This window comes from Pseudophryne corroboree, chromosome 6, assembly GCF_028390025.1.
Source record: "Pseudophryne corroboree isolate aPseCor3 chromosome 6, aPseCor3.hap2, whole genome shotgun sequence".
NCBI lineage: Eukaryota > Metazoa > Chordata > Amphibia > Anura > Myobatrachidae > Pseudophryne > Pseudophryne corroboree.
The window spans coordinates 260915312-260929706 of NC_086449.1; the positions used below are offsets into that span (position 1 = coordinate 260915312).

The 14395-nt window shown below is 43.7% G+C and overlaps 1 protein-coding gene across 1 annotated transcript in view; it reads right to left on the reverse strand.

Annotated features, from left to right (window-relative positions):
* ADAMTSL3 (ADAMTS like 3) overlaps positions 1-14395 on the reverse strand; it is a 788444-nt gene that overhangs the window by 333440 nt on the left and 440609 nt on the right. Inside the window, exon 4 of the mRNA XM_063925941.1 lies at positions 2593-2720. Coding sequence (XP_063782011.1) covers positions 2593-2720 — 128 coding nt within the window. The remainder of the gene's footprint in view (positions 1-2592; positions 2721-14395) is intronic.

Sequence of the window (14395 nt, forward strand, 5' to 3'; positions counted from 1 at the left end):
GATACTCAACCTGTATAAGGCACAATGGGGCAGATGTATTAACCTGGAGAAGGCATAAGGAAGTGATAAACCAGTGATATGTGCAAGGTGATAACGCACCAGCCAATCAGATCCTAACTGTTAATTTACATATGGGAGCTGATTGGCTGGTGCATTTATCACCTTGCACTTATCACTGGTTTATCACTTCCTTATGCCGTCTCCAGGTTAATACATCTGCCCCAATGATCCCTATGGCTACATGCATTTTCAAATAAGATTTCTTGTGGCCACTTATATGGAACCACCTGTAAAACACAATACATGGCCAAGCTCTGAAAAACATCAGTGCCTTTTCATCAACAAGCAGATGTTACAAGTTGCTTTGGGGCTCATTTACAATTGGCTGTAAGTCATTTTTATGTCAGGCCTCTCAGATGTACAGTAGCAGTACACATCTACTTCAAAATCTTCCTATAATGCTTTTATAAAAGTAGGCAAGTATGTGCATAGGTGGTGAGCCACAGAGAGGTGTGAGAGTAGGAAATGAATGCGCTTATTTATCAATGAGTGATAAATTTCACTGTGAGTGACAAATTGTACCAGCCAACCAGCTCCTGTCATTTTTCAAAGACAGACTGTAAGATGGAAGTTAGGAGCTGATTGGCTGGTGCAATTTATCACTCACAGTGAAATTTATCATTTGTTGATAAATAAGGGCAGAAATGTCATGCTGAGGGCAGGGTGGGAAAATAATTATAGGTTAGTTGAGGGAGGAATTACAGATCTGAGGGAGCTTACAGTATATCAGAGAGGGGGGGACGAATGTATATGAGTGTATGTGTGTGCATGTGGATGGCAGGAGGGTCGGGGGAAGGAGTTGGGGTTATTTGTGTGTCAGCTCATGTAGACAAACTGTGCCTCCTGTTGGTTGTGCCATTAAGTGGCAGTGTGCATGCTAATTTTCTGTTTGGGTACAGAATCTACCCATATGATGCTGGTGAACATGGCCTGACACTGGTCTTGCTTAAAATGTCTCTGGATCTTGTTTTATCCCTGTGGTTTCCTGGGACTGGTTCTTGTTTTCACTTAACACCTCTGACTCATCAATAAGGAGACAACTGGAAACAACTGCTATAACTAAGGGTGAGGGAGCTGCTATAGTGTAGAGCACAGAAGCCTGATCATAGTGTTTATCAATGGGAACACAGCCCTATGTGGTGCCCGGATTGTCATTCTGTTTCCTATTCTAAACAACAACAACAAACACTTACTGTATAATTGCAAGTTTCTATGCAGCAGTAAGGGTTAACTATTTTGGCAGAGAGATGCAATATTATTACAAAATAAAATAACTGTAGTTTTGCTCCCTGCCAAGTTCTATTGTAGTGAATTGGTAAGGGAGGGAGCGTGAGTTCTGGCCCTCATTCCGAGTTGATCGCTCGCAAGGCGAATTTAGCAGAGTTGCTCACGCTAAGCCTACGCCTACTGGGAGTGTATCTTAGCTTCTTAAAATTGCGACCGATGTATTCGCAATATTGCGATTTCAAACTACTTAGCAGTTTCAGAGTAGCTTCAGACTTACTCGGCATCTGCGATCAGTTCAGTGCTTGTCGTTCCTGGTTTGACGTCATAAACACACCCAGCGTTCGGCCAGACACTCCCCCGTTTCTCCGGCCACTCCTGCGTTTTTTCCGGAAACGGTAGCGTTTTTATCCACACGCCCCTAAAACGCCGTGTTTCCGCCCAGTAACACCCATTTCCTGTCAATCACACTACGTTCGCCGGAGCGAAGAAAAAGCCGTGAGTAAAAATACTATCTTCATTGTAAAATTACTTGGCGCAGTCGCAGTGCGAATATTGCGCATGCGTACTAAGCGGAATTTCACTGCGATGCGATGAAAATTACCGAGCGAACGACTCGGAATGAGGGCCTCTGACTGCTGAACTGATATGAAAACTAAAACATCATGCTTACAAGCATTAGATAACTTAGAGTGGCTGATAATGTTCTGGAAATGTCCCTCATTAAGGCCTGTTTCTGGTGTAGCAAACAGGGATGGCACCTCAGCCGGGACTCAATCCAATTTCTGAAGCCAGGAGCCAGCGGAAACCATAATACACTCTGAAAGAGCAGGTGTACTGGACCCATCTAGTCCTGAATACAGTTTCTCTATCCAGTACATTTGAAGAGGATTGGAAACAACTAGTTTGTAAGACAATATACATACTTGTTTTTATTTTCCATTTCTTTTTTTTTTTTCAAATGGCATTAACTTTTTATCTAGCAGAATTCATGGTATTATAGTTTGTCCCTGTTTGTTACATTTTCTTCAGGGACTAATTTCTCCCAGTCATTGGCCACTGAAAGTATTAAGGATATTTGGATGAGAGACAGTCACTGTTGGAGTATAATTAGGGTCCCAGATCCCATACTGGACAGCAGATACATAATTATAGGAACCAGTCCACAATGTCAATGTTACTACAGATCTATAAGTAGTCTGAGTATTAGGGAATAACACACATTACAGTAAGAGATTCCCATGGCAATAGCAAGAGCTGTCCCTGTTGATTTTCAGGCTAGTACAGTATTACACATTTCTTACTCACCGGCCGTTCAAGCATCTCCGTAAAGAGTAGGATGCCCCCCCACCACAGGTACGAGAACAGTCACTCCAGTTGCCCCAAGCATCCCATCCGCTGTCTTTCTCATTATCGGAACGTGTAATTCTGGAAGTCTGTGACAGAAACAAACAACAAGGTTTTCATATGGGCAAAGTATTTCCCAGCATTCAGAGAAAATAGCATTGGCAACAGTAGGGCAAGACAAAAATATACTAATGTTCATGGTAAGGTGAGAGCAGGATGTTTTGAAACTTTAGGATTCATTTTAAAAACGGTGTGTTTAAAAAATTGCCACTTACACAGAGGAAAAGGTCCTACTTGGGGCATGCGTGTGTCTATAGCAGGTGCAGAGTGTGCAGTGCACACGTTTCTCTGGGTCTAGGTGGGCCCACACGGAAGACCCTGCACCCATGTTTAAATGCTTAACCTCTTTTAAGTTCCATGTCGGTGCTGCAGCAGCAGCGCAAATCACTTAGAAAATGGCATGGTGGCCCAAAAGATTTGCACATGCGCAACAGAGATGTTTCTGTGAACAAGGCATCTGTGCCATGTTCCTAGAGATTTCTCTATTGTGCATGCATTTCATTAAGCCAGTGATTTATCCTGCTGCTGCAGCACTGACACGGGCCTTCGGAGAGGTAAGTGTTTGGTGTGGCCGGTCTACCGGACCCAGGGGCCAGTGTGCACCATATAAGACAGTAGATACGCAACTAACTTTACATATAGGGGGTCATTCCAAGTTGTTCGCTCGCTGCCGTTTTTAGCAGAATTGCGATCGGGATAAAAACCGGCAGTTCTGCGCATGCGTATGGGCCGCAGGGCGCACGCGCTAAGTACTTTCACACAAAACTATGCAATTTTACACAGGGCCGAGCGACGCATCTCAGTCGCTCTGCTGATCGGTGAGTGATTGACAGGAAGTGGGTGTTTCTGGGTGGTAACTGAGCGTTTTCCGGGAGTGTGCTAAAAAACGCAGGCGTGCCAGCCGAAAACGCAGGAGTGTCTGGAGAAACGGGGGAGTGACTGGCCAAACGCATGGCGTGTTTGTGACTTCAAAGCAGGAACTAAACGGACTGAGCTGCTTGCAATCTAGGAGTAGGTCTGGAGCTACTCAGAAACTGCAGGAAAAGATTTTCGAGCAGTTCTGCTAATCTTTCGTTCGCTATTCTGCTAAGCTAAGATACACTCCCAGAGGGCGGCGCCTAGCGTGTGCAATGCTGCTAAAAGCAGCTAGCGAGCGATCAACTCGGAATGAGGGCCATGGTGGTCAAACTGCTGAAGACCAGTGGTTCATAAAACTACTGTTTAGTAAATAAACCACTTATGTATAAATAGAATTTTACTCACAAGATTTAGCGCCTGCTCTTTGCCCTTTTTTCCCATCAAGGCCACAGCTATAATGCTTTGTGTTACATTTTTACTTCAGTTTTAATTATGCTGTTATTACTGTACATGAAAATCCACTTGATGAGTGCTTTATAACCCAAGCAAGTACATACGCAGAGTACATGTACATGTATTTAGTTGGAAATTATTAAGTGGTGTAATTATTCCTAATTGTGGCAGTTTGTGTTTATTTAGGCATCAAGGCCTTCCTTCCAGTGCCCAGAGCTGCCTGTAGCATACACGACTCAGCCAGCCATTTCGTGAGAGGACTCGGAAATCCTTGCAAGGCAGTCACCATCTGACGAGAACCAGACTGGCTCCAACAGTACAAAATTAATGATTTATTGTTCACAAGTATATTATGAAATGCATGGTTTTGGTTAAATAACACGCTTTGACACTAAGCAGACATTTTCTTAAAAACTCTATATGCAATAATTGGTGTTTTTTTGCACGAGATCCATGTTAGCTCATAGTACATATTCAGTTCATTAATTATATGCCAATAACAATGTATCCTTTTGATTAAGCTTCTGTTTATTGAAAGCACTACAACAGTATACTTATTGAAAACAGTTAAATGATGCCCAATGTCTACATTCTCTCCATTGATTTAGATAGGTTGGGATATGTTCGATTAAATCAGGAACCCAATTATAGGCATTGTGACTAATTTCACTATGCTGTATAGAGTATTTCATCAATTCTCTCCTATTTCAACTATAACTGGCACCATAACATTTCCCTACTGTACCACTTTTTGCAAGTTCTTTAACCCTATAACGGATCATTTGAGAACATTATCCAGGGACATTTGGCAGCCGGATACCTACATTTAGTATGTGCAGTGCCCTGTAGGAGAAAACACTTCATATTTAATATACTGTAACATGACTGGTAGATACAACATATTAAAAGAGCTTCTCCAATACTATGTAGCCCAGTGGGTATCAAACTGTGTGCCGTGGACCCTTGGGTGCCTTGGAGCACTTGCAGGGGCATCCTGGGTTGGTGGTCCAGTATCAATTCAAATTATTTATGGTCAATGTAATAGACAAAACCAAGGCTGGTGGCTGTCGATCTATATACAGTATATATATATATATATATATATATATATGTGTGTGTGTGCGAAAGCACTCACAACACTAATTCTCTTACTTCCCAATATGTTAGGAAGCTGAAATGTAACATAGGTATTCAGGTACGAAATAGGAAAGCTACGTAATTACAATTTTAATAAACCTCCCCTAAAGGGATAAAAAGGGGGCTGACATAATGATGCCATTACCGATGTGTGGCTTGCGTTGCGTGAATGATAACGTCCAAACGGAGTGGGTAGAATTTAATAAAATACAAAAATGGTCCTGTCACTTTTTTACCATATCTGCTAAGGTTGCTCCTCGAGTAACGCCAAGAACCATGGATTAATATTTACTTACATTAAGATGTCTCGAATTTACATCTCTATAGATTTACCATATTTTTAACACTCATTTATATTTACAACTGTGAAAATCAGAAACTCCTCTGCGAAGACAGAAGCAAATCCTGTCCCTCACCACACAATTGGGCAAATGTATAGACCTGGAGAAGGGATAAAGAAGCAATAAAGCAGTGATAACGCACCAGCCAATCATTACGGATTTTAAAAATGACAGGAGCTGACTGGCTGGTGCGTTATCACCTTGCACTTATCACTTCTTTATCCCTTTTCCAGGTTAATACATCTGCCCCAATGGAAGTTCAGGCATACCTCCCAATTTGCCCTAGCTGAGAGTTGGGACTCAAGTTGTGCAACAAAGCCGCCCCCGCCCCAAAAGGGGTGTGGCCTCAGTAAAAGGGATGTGGCTTTGCCCCCCCACCACCACGGGACACTGCTGCCCGCAGGTGGGACAGTGGGAAAGTCCAGAAAACAGGGGACTGTCCTGCGAAAATTGGGACAGTTGGGAGGTATGCCTAAGGATGACATATAAACACAATTTACTTAATTTATTAATATTTATTTTTTCTGCAATAAGAAACTTTTGGCCTAGGGATGCCATTAAAAATAATCTGATGCTCTAGGGCGCCATGATTTAAAAAAGTTTGGGAACCACTGATGTAGCCCAATAACTATATAACATATGATATCTCATAACCTTTTACTGACTTCTTCACCCACATTACATGGCTATTTTTTTTACAGAAAGGGCAACTGTAATTTACATCCTATAACTCATTCAATTTAGAAAAGATAACACACTCTAATTGGAGCTAACTAATGAGCTAAAGGTGCAAACATAACCCACCCGTCTGCTAAAGCATCATTCTGCTTAAAGAAAGTGTTTGTGTTACTTTGTGTCTGCAGTCTATTAAAATATTTGCACATATTAAAAGGGAAGGTCAACAAAAGTACATGTTTCTACAAATCGCAAGTGCCCTTATTTGGCTATCTGAAATATTGAGAAGTCTGATAATAGTGTTCTCATACAAAGGACCAGTTTCAATGCACAGAGCATGAACACTCTAAAAGCTTTTACGGCACATGTGTACAGTGTCTGCGCACAAAGTCGCTGTTGCGATTGACTCAGTATTAAAAATGGCTTGGAAAAGTGCTGGGAATGCCTGGGGCGGTGACTAGGAGGTGGCTATTAGGATGCAGAAAAATAGTCAGTCTTATGGGCGTGTTATTGGATGTTGCGGGCGTGCTGCTGAAGTGTTTGTGTGCAGAGACCCTCAATCGTTCACAGTGGAGGCCATACTCAGACAGCAACTCTGCACCATACTTGCCTACCTGACCATCTCCATGAGGGAGAAAATGCTCTGTTCCTGGACTTTCCTGGTAATGTATGATTGCCATCACCTGTGGTGAGCTAGTTAATTGATAAGAAAGGTGTTTCACCACAGGTGATGGTATTCCTACATTACCAGGAAAGTCCAGGAACAGAGCATTTTCTCCCTCATGGAGAGGGTCAGGTAGGCAAGTATGCTCTGCACCTGCCGTAGGGCTGGTGTAAGTTTTCAGTCTGCAATATCAAAACTTAATGCACCAGGCAGTATTACAGCATCTATGGATGCTCACAGAGGGTGTCTCAGTCCTTGCACAAATAACCCGGTATCAACCCGACATATTGCTGGGTCGACGTGGGTCGGTGTGCGGTGTGAAAGGGGCCATGGTCGAATTCCTGGGTCGCCTGACCCGGAAATTCAACCCGGGAATAAAGCAGTAATATTCCCGGGTTGAATACCGGGTAAGTGGCAGTGTGAACAGGTTGCCGGGTCGATGGGACCCGCTCACTACACAGGGAGAGGCGACGCGGAGATTAGCTCATCTCCCAGCTCCGCCCCCACTGCAGACTCCGCCCCCACAGCTATGGCAACCCAACCCAGCAGCTGTTAAGGGTCCAAGGCCGGGTCCCACCCAGGAAGGACCCGTTTCCAATTCCCGGGTGGGACCTAGCATTGGTGATGTGAAAGGGGTATTATACACACAGATGTGCACCAGGGAAGGTCTATGTAGTAGCATTTGCATAAAGCCGCAGATGGATGACTGCCAAAAGATGCAACTGTACCTGCAACAACCTCTGAATTAGACTCCAAGACCTCCGTGATCTATACACAGTGCATGCAGTTAACTTCCAAGCTAGGAAATTCATATCCATATAAAATATACAATTCAATTATGCTTAGGAGGTTCAGGTAGGCAGGAGAAAAAGCTCCTTCTAGTGTGAATACACAGGAGGGTTAACTCAGCTCAGCTATTAACAAGACACAGGCCATGGGGCAAATGTACTAAGCCTTGGAGAGAGAGTGGAGAGAGAGATAAACTACAAACCAATCAGTTCCTTATTTGGATAGTACTTTATCTTTCTACATTTTATCACTCTACAAAGCTTAGTACATCTGCCTCAGGAAGGCTAAGTGAAATAGAGGCACAGTAAAGAAAATAATATAAATATTTTTTTTATTTTTTTTTTATTTTTTTTAAATAGAGTAATTTTTTTTATTGAAGAGAAGGCAGTACATGCACGAAATAACAATCCAAAACAGACAATCTGATGCAAAGATTGGCAAGATAACAGGTGACAACATATATCATATATACAGAATCAATTCTGGAAAATAATAATATATTGTACGTGCATACTCATATCCTCCTCAATACAAATTTTTCATTTTTGCAACTTACCTAAACAGGCAAGAAAACCAAAGTAAACCAAAGAAAAACAAAAGGCAACATGATGACTAGAACCCCAAGTGCACCGCAACGCTCTAGCCCGTCCACAACTTCGCACAACAGTAATCAGTACCCCCATACAATGGAAAAATAAAGTTACAGAGGAAAATCTGGTGTAGAAATGCGCAGATTCAAGCCAGAAAGACCAAATTTTCCCCTACCTAGTACTAGCATTATTTTACATATAGACATAGCGTTCCTTAAATACAGTATCAGTAACCAATGTTTTAAAAGAGGATAATGTGGGTCCAGTATGCGCCATCCACTTCCTGGCAATACACACTTTTGCTAAGGCACACATATTATATAGATACAATTCCTCCCATTTAGAGAGGGAATCAGAGACACCCGTGCCAAGGGCACATAACTTCGGAGTAAGGACCACTGACGGGATACCCGTATCTTCCAGAATCGACCTGACCCCCATCCAGAATACTTGTAATACGCTACAGTCCCAAACTAAATGCCAAAAAGTTCCCTGGAAATATTACATTTAGGATACAACGTAGAGTGACCAACTCCAATCCTGCCCAGTCTCACAGGGGTCATATAGGTCATGTGGAGAATATAAAACTGAATCTGCTGAAATCTGAGAGACTTTGTAGCTGTACGAGGGTATTCTCTAGCGAGATTCCACTCTTCATTATCCATTACACCCAAGTCAGTCTCCCAGCTCGCTCAGAGACGGGAGAGAGGATCAATGTGAGACTGAGCAACAAGAAAGGAATAACCCAAAGAGACTGTCTTAGTACGCCCAAGGCTAAGGAGAAAGATCTTAGTAGGAAACACACTAATTGAGGGCGGGGAGTACCTAAATTGCGTTTGGAGTACACAGTACCAGATTAAGGTCCACATAGGCCTGGAGCTGAAATTTATGAAGGGCCTATTGTGTGCCGCCACGGGGATATCAGCGTCACAGAGTTCTCCTTGTGTGGGAAGGGAGGGTATAGTGGTATACTACATCACTACGCTACCTCTCCTCACTATGGGCCTGATTCCGATTTGTAAGCAATGCCGATGTTCACGCAACTGAGTGATTAACATCTTAGCAAAGCCGCTTCCAGTGAGGATTGTGGATAGTGGATTTATTAGAATAGTGATTGACAGGAAAGGAACATTTGGGGGAGGTAACAGGTACTGGGTAAAAAAAATGCAGGTGCGTCGCGACCGTTTTTTGGGTCATGTATCTGCCTCCATCTCTGATTGCGTACTTAACGCGTCCTGGTCCCTGCGGATGTGAGGGACTACTCTGGACGTCTGCCTATTCTCAACAGTGCAGGGGATATATCCAACACAGTCCACTGACCTGATCTCCTTATCCTGTTCAGGGTTCCCCTGCATTACTGCCACCGGGCACTCTGATGTCAGAAGCACTAGTGGTTTGGGAGGAAGAGGCACAAGTGACAATAGGGGCTGAAACACATGTGGTGAAGTGGGCAGAGATACAGATGGTAAGGGGGGATAGAAACAGGTGCAGAGGGAGACAGTGACACAGGTGGTAAAAGAGGCAGTGACACAGGTGGGGAGGGGGCAGAGGTACAGGTGTGATGCTGCAGAGACATAAGTGTGGAGAAAGGGGAGGCACAAGTAGAGGGCAAAGACAGGCAGGGGGAAAGCCAGATATATAGGTGGAGAGGGGGGCAGTGATACAGGTGGAAAAGGGGCAGAAGAACAGAAGGAAAGGGAGCAGAACCACAAGTGAGATGGGAACATGAAAGCACAGATGCTAAAAGAACCAGTAGCGCAGGCATGAAGGACAGAGACAAAAGTGGGGAAGGTTCAAAGATATAGGTTGAATGCAACATTTTCTAAGGGGGCAGTGGTATGAATGATGCAGTCAAATATAGACAGCTGCAGCCACATCTGAACCACATCCAGCACTGCTATCACGTCCAGGACCCAGACCATTCAGGGTAAAACTCAACCTGACGGCACATCCTCCCAACCACAATACCTGCCCAGTACTTCTCTGAGTGGCACACAAGAAGAGAGCATCAGGTGGAGGGAGACATAACAGAGGACTGTGGGAGGAGCAGAAGTAGGGTCAGGGGGCGCAGCATGTGCACGAGAAGAACTCTGCCCCTGGTTTAACTGAGTATTAGTAGTATTATTATTATTATTACATTTTATTTATAAGGCGCCACAAGTGTTTTGCAATGTCATACATACGGCAGACATTAGAACAATACACAGAACTTCAGTAACTGAAAAACTAAAACAGAGCACAGGCAACAATTAGCAGCACAATTCTCAGTACACACTACAGCCAAGATGTAAGGAAGCAAAGGAGTAATCGGCGTACTACTGGGTGCGGGCAGCCATAGGCAGAGATGAACAGTAACGACAGAGAGGAGATGCAGGTATAGACAGCCCCAGACAAGAGAGAGCTGTAGTAGAAGTGTGAGAACAGGAGGGAAGAGGGCCCTGCTCCAAGGAGCTTACAATCTAGGGGGAGGGGAAGACAGACACGTGACATGAGGTGCGAGCAAGCGGAAGGTGGCCTGATGGCAGGAAGTAAGTGAGGCAGAGATGGTCAATGCATAAGGCAGTGGGTTAGGAGAACGGCCTCAAGACTAGGTTACATTTTGACAAACAGGTGAGAAAGGCCAGTATGTGGCATTGTGAATCTTCCGGCAACGAAGTAATAGGCCGCTGTACCAGGCAGTCTATTACTGTCAATGAAAGAAAAAATTCAGGTGATCACTATACAAATAATACTTATATAGGGTGAAACGCAATAAGCCTTGATAATTTTGGGGGCGCAAAAAACTGCTCTTTTCACTTATTTTTGCTTTGGGCTATTCAATTAAAGCCCAGTTTTTGTGCCCCAAAATTATCTGTTTTCGAGCGAAAATGCACAGAATCCATTATAAATTCAAGGCCTATGTGTTTTCGCTGCACAATTCACAAAAACAACCTACTTATCAGAGATTTTTTTTCAGAGCCTGCCGAGGTCCAGAAAAAAATCTCTGGTCAGTGCTGCCAGTTGCCCGCACTTTGGGGCTAATTGGATAGTTCCAGGGGATCAACTAACGCATAGAATATTACCGCAGCTATTTGAATTCTCCCCATAGACTGATACCACCCAGATAAGTTGTAGGGAGAGAATCAAATGTAATAATACTTCTCTAATCATACTGTACATTCTCTAATGTCTAAGGGGTATATTCAATAAGAGGCGGAAACTGCTGTCTTGTCGGAAAGACGGCAGATTCCGACTGATTGAGAATGGGAGGGGGTTCCGATCTATTCAAGGTTGGGTTGTTTCTTCCGTCAAATCTGGAAATCTGACTTGTCAGAAGACTGTCGGAATACACGCGGATCCCACATGTATCGTCAGAAGCGGGGCCAAACCCGACAGGTTTTAGCCCAGTTTCTGACAATGTCAATCCGACTTTAAAAAAAGTCGGATTGACACTGTCGGGAACGGGCCGAACCTGTCGGGTTTGGCCCGGCATTAAATAGAGTGTTGAAGGGTCCTTTCCGTCGGAAAGGACCCGACAGCTATTGAATACACCCCCTAAGAATACAAACGTTTACTGAAATGCATTTTCATCCCCATGGTGAACAAATCGATGCATCCACACAATGCTTCTGTTCAATAAATATATGTCTCGCCAACCTGCTATACTTTTTTTTTTTTTGTAATAGCTAACCACCAGGATCACTTGCCACGACCACCGTCCCCTACGTGGCTGGAGAGATCTGCACTGCTACCAGAAAAAAACATGCGTTCCACACTCTGTAATGCAACCGGAAGTGACTATGATATTGATAACTTGAACTTTTGGGGTCCTGACTCATTAGCCAGAGCTCATGCATTTAACATTCTGGGACGCATCTAGTGATAAATAGAAATAGAGTAACAGGGGGATTCTAAAAAAAAAAACAGACTTAAAAGTACAAACAGCAACATAAATTGCTGATGCCAAGGAGTAATCAAATATGTGTGAACAACTCACAATTATATCAAAAATCACATAGTATAATAAGTTCCAGTGCAAACTATACAGGGGACTTCATAAGTAAAATAAGAAGGGGTGGAACAAACAGTAGGACAATCTGGGAGTTAAAAAAACACATATAATGGACCAATCCTCAAGAGTATATATTTTGCACATATTAAAAAAAGGGATACACAGGATAGGGAACCTAGTCAAGATAGACACACACATATACTACACTACACATATATACAAACAAACGTACACACACACACACACACACACACACACACACACACACACACACATACTGTACTACATATACATACAAATGTACACACACACATATGTACCTCACATACGTACAAACATACACACACATACCCAGGGCCCAGCTGAGAGGAGGAAAGTGGTGGGCACCAGGTCACTGCAAAATGTGAGGTATGTGGCACGTCGTACACACGGAGCTGCTGTGTGTCTGAGCAAGAGATTCTCTGTCAGTTCTGTGCAGAGAGCTCTGCAATGCAGACAGAAGCTCCCTGCAGCACAGCGGTGATCGCGATCGCGGTAGCGGTTTGAACTGAAATGGAAATAAATACAGCTGGCTCCAACTCTAAAAAAAATAATTATGACGATCAGAGTGGGGCAGGGAGAGTTCCGGGTACTCCCACCTTGCGTGCGGTACTGTGTGTGGGCCGGGCCCAGGGCTAAACAGCGTCAGTAATGCTATTCGGGTGGCTGGGAGATAGAAAAAAAAATCTGTCAATCCCTGACTGCACTGCAGGGGATCTCTGGTGGGCCTATTTTCAATGGGAGGCCTGGAGCTGCAGCTCCATCCGCCCCATTGTTAATCCGGCCCTGCGAGTACATGCCTGAGTTGGAGGTACCTATAAAAAAAGGAATTAGGCAGGTTAAACTCCACTTTAAGTTTTGAAACGATTTTAATACACCATCACAGTACACCTGAGATAGGGATACGACAGCCCTAGGGGCCCATGCCATCCAACCATCAAAAGAGTTCAACTCAGGAAGCCAACGGGAATGCCAAAGGGGGATATCTGGATCCAAATCCTCAAACCTAGCCAATTTACAGAGTGCCTGCCAGATTTTAACAGATTGGAAAACAATAGGAGGAGAATATGTAGACATAGTCCCACTCAGTAAAACCTGCAGTGGAGTGAGCTCAGTGGATAAACACATAATGTAGTAAGCAAACATCAACATCTTGTAACCAAGTCCGTATATGCGACATTTGAGCAGCATAATAGTACAATTGAAAGTCGGGGAGTGCCAATCCCCCATCCAGTCTGGACCTAGTGAGAGGAGCCAATTGAACTTTAGGCCTTTTATTGGCCCAGACCAAGGAGGAGAGCACACTGCCCAACTTCCTAAAAAAGGAAGGAAAGAATATAAAAAATTTTGGGTAACAGTATCATTTTGACTAGATTGACCCTGCCGGTTCCTGTCAAAGGGACTTTGCACCAAACCGTAGTCTTATGAATAATATACTGCATTAAGGGATCTAAATTCAAAGGGACAAACTCAGAAGGGTTATTCGTAACCTGAATACCCAGGTATGTAAATTGTGTAGTCCAGCACAAAGGTAGGGAAACCTTCAGGACATCGGGAGGAGGACCCACCACAGGCATAATATAAGACTTATTCCAGTTTATGAAGAGACCCGAGTAGTTACCAAAGTTATCAATAACTTGCAAAACCAAGGGCATAGAAAGCACATAGTCATGCAAGAATAAAAGGAGATCGTCTGCATAGAGAGCTACCTTGTCAGTTCTGGTACCTGCACTCAATCCCACTATATCCGGGTGAGACTGGAGCATACAAGCAAGTGGCTCAATGGCCAATGCAAACAATGCGGAAGAAAGAGGACACCCCTGTCTGGTGCCACAGAACAGTGTAAAGGGATGTGAGACATACTCATTCACCGAGATCCTGGCACAAGGTTGTTGATACAGCAATTGAATCCATTGGATATACTTAGGACCAAAACCCATGGCTCTCATAGCCTCCCACAGATACGGTCACTCCACACTATCGAAGGCCTTGGCCGCATTCAGGAAGACCAAGACTGAGTCAGAAGGGTACACATAGCTGTAGAAATCTCATCAGTAGTGATAGGAACATCCAGGAAAGCAAACGCAGCAGCTGACAATTTAGGAAGAGGAACTGTCGCAAGATATCGGGACAGCTCCTGGTCAGAGTAGCACAACCTAGATCTATA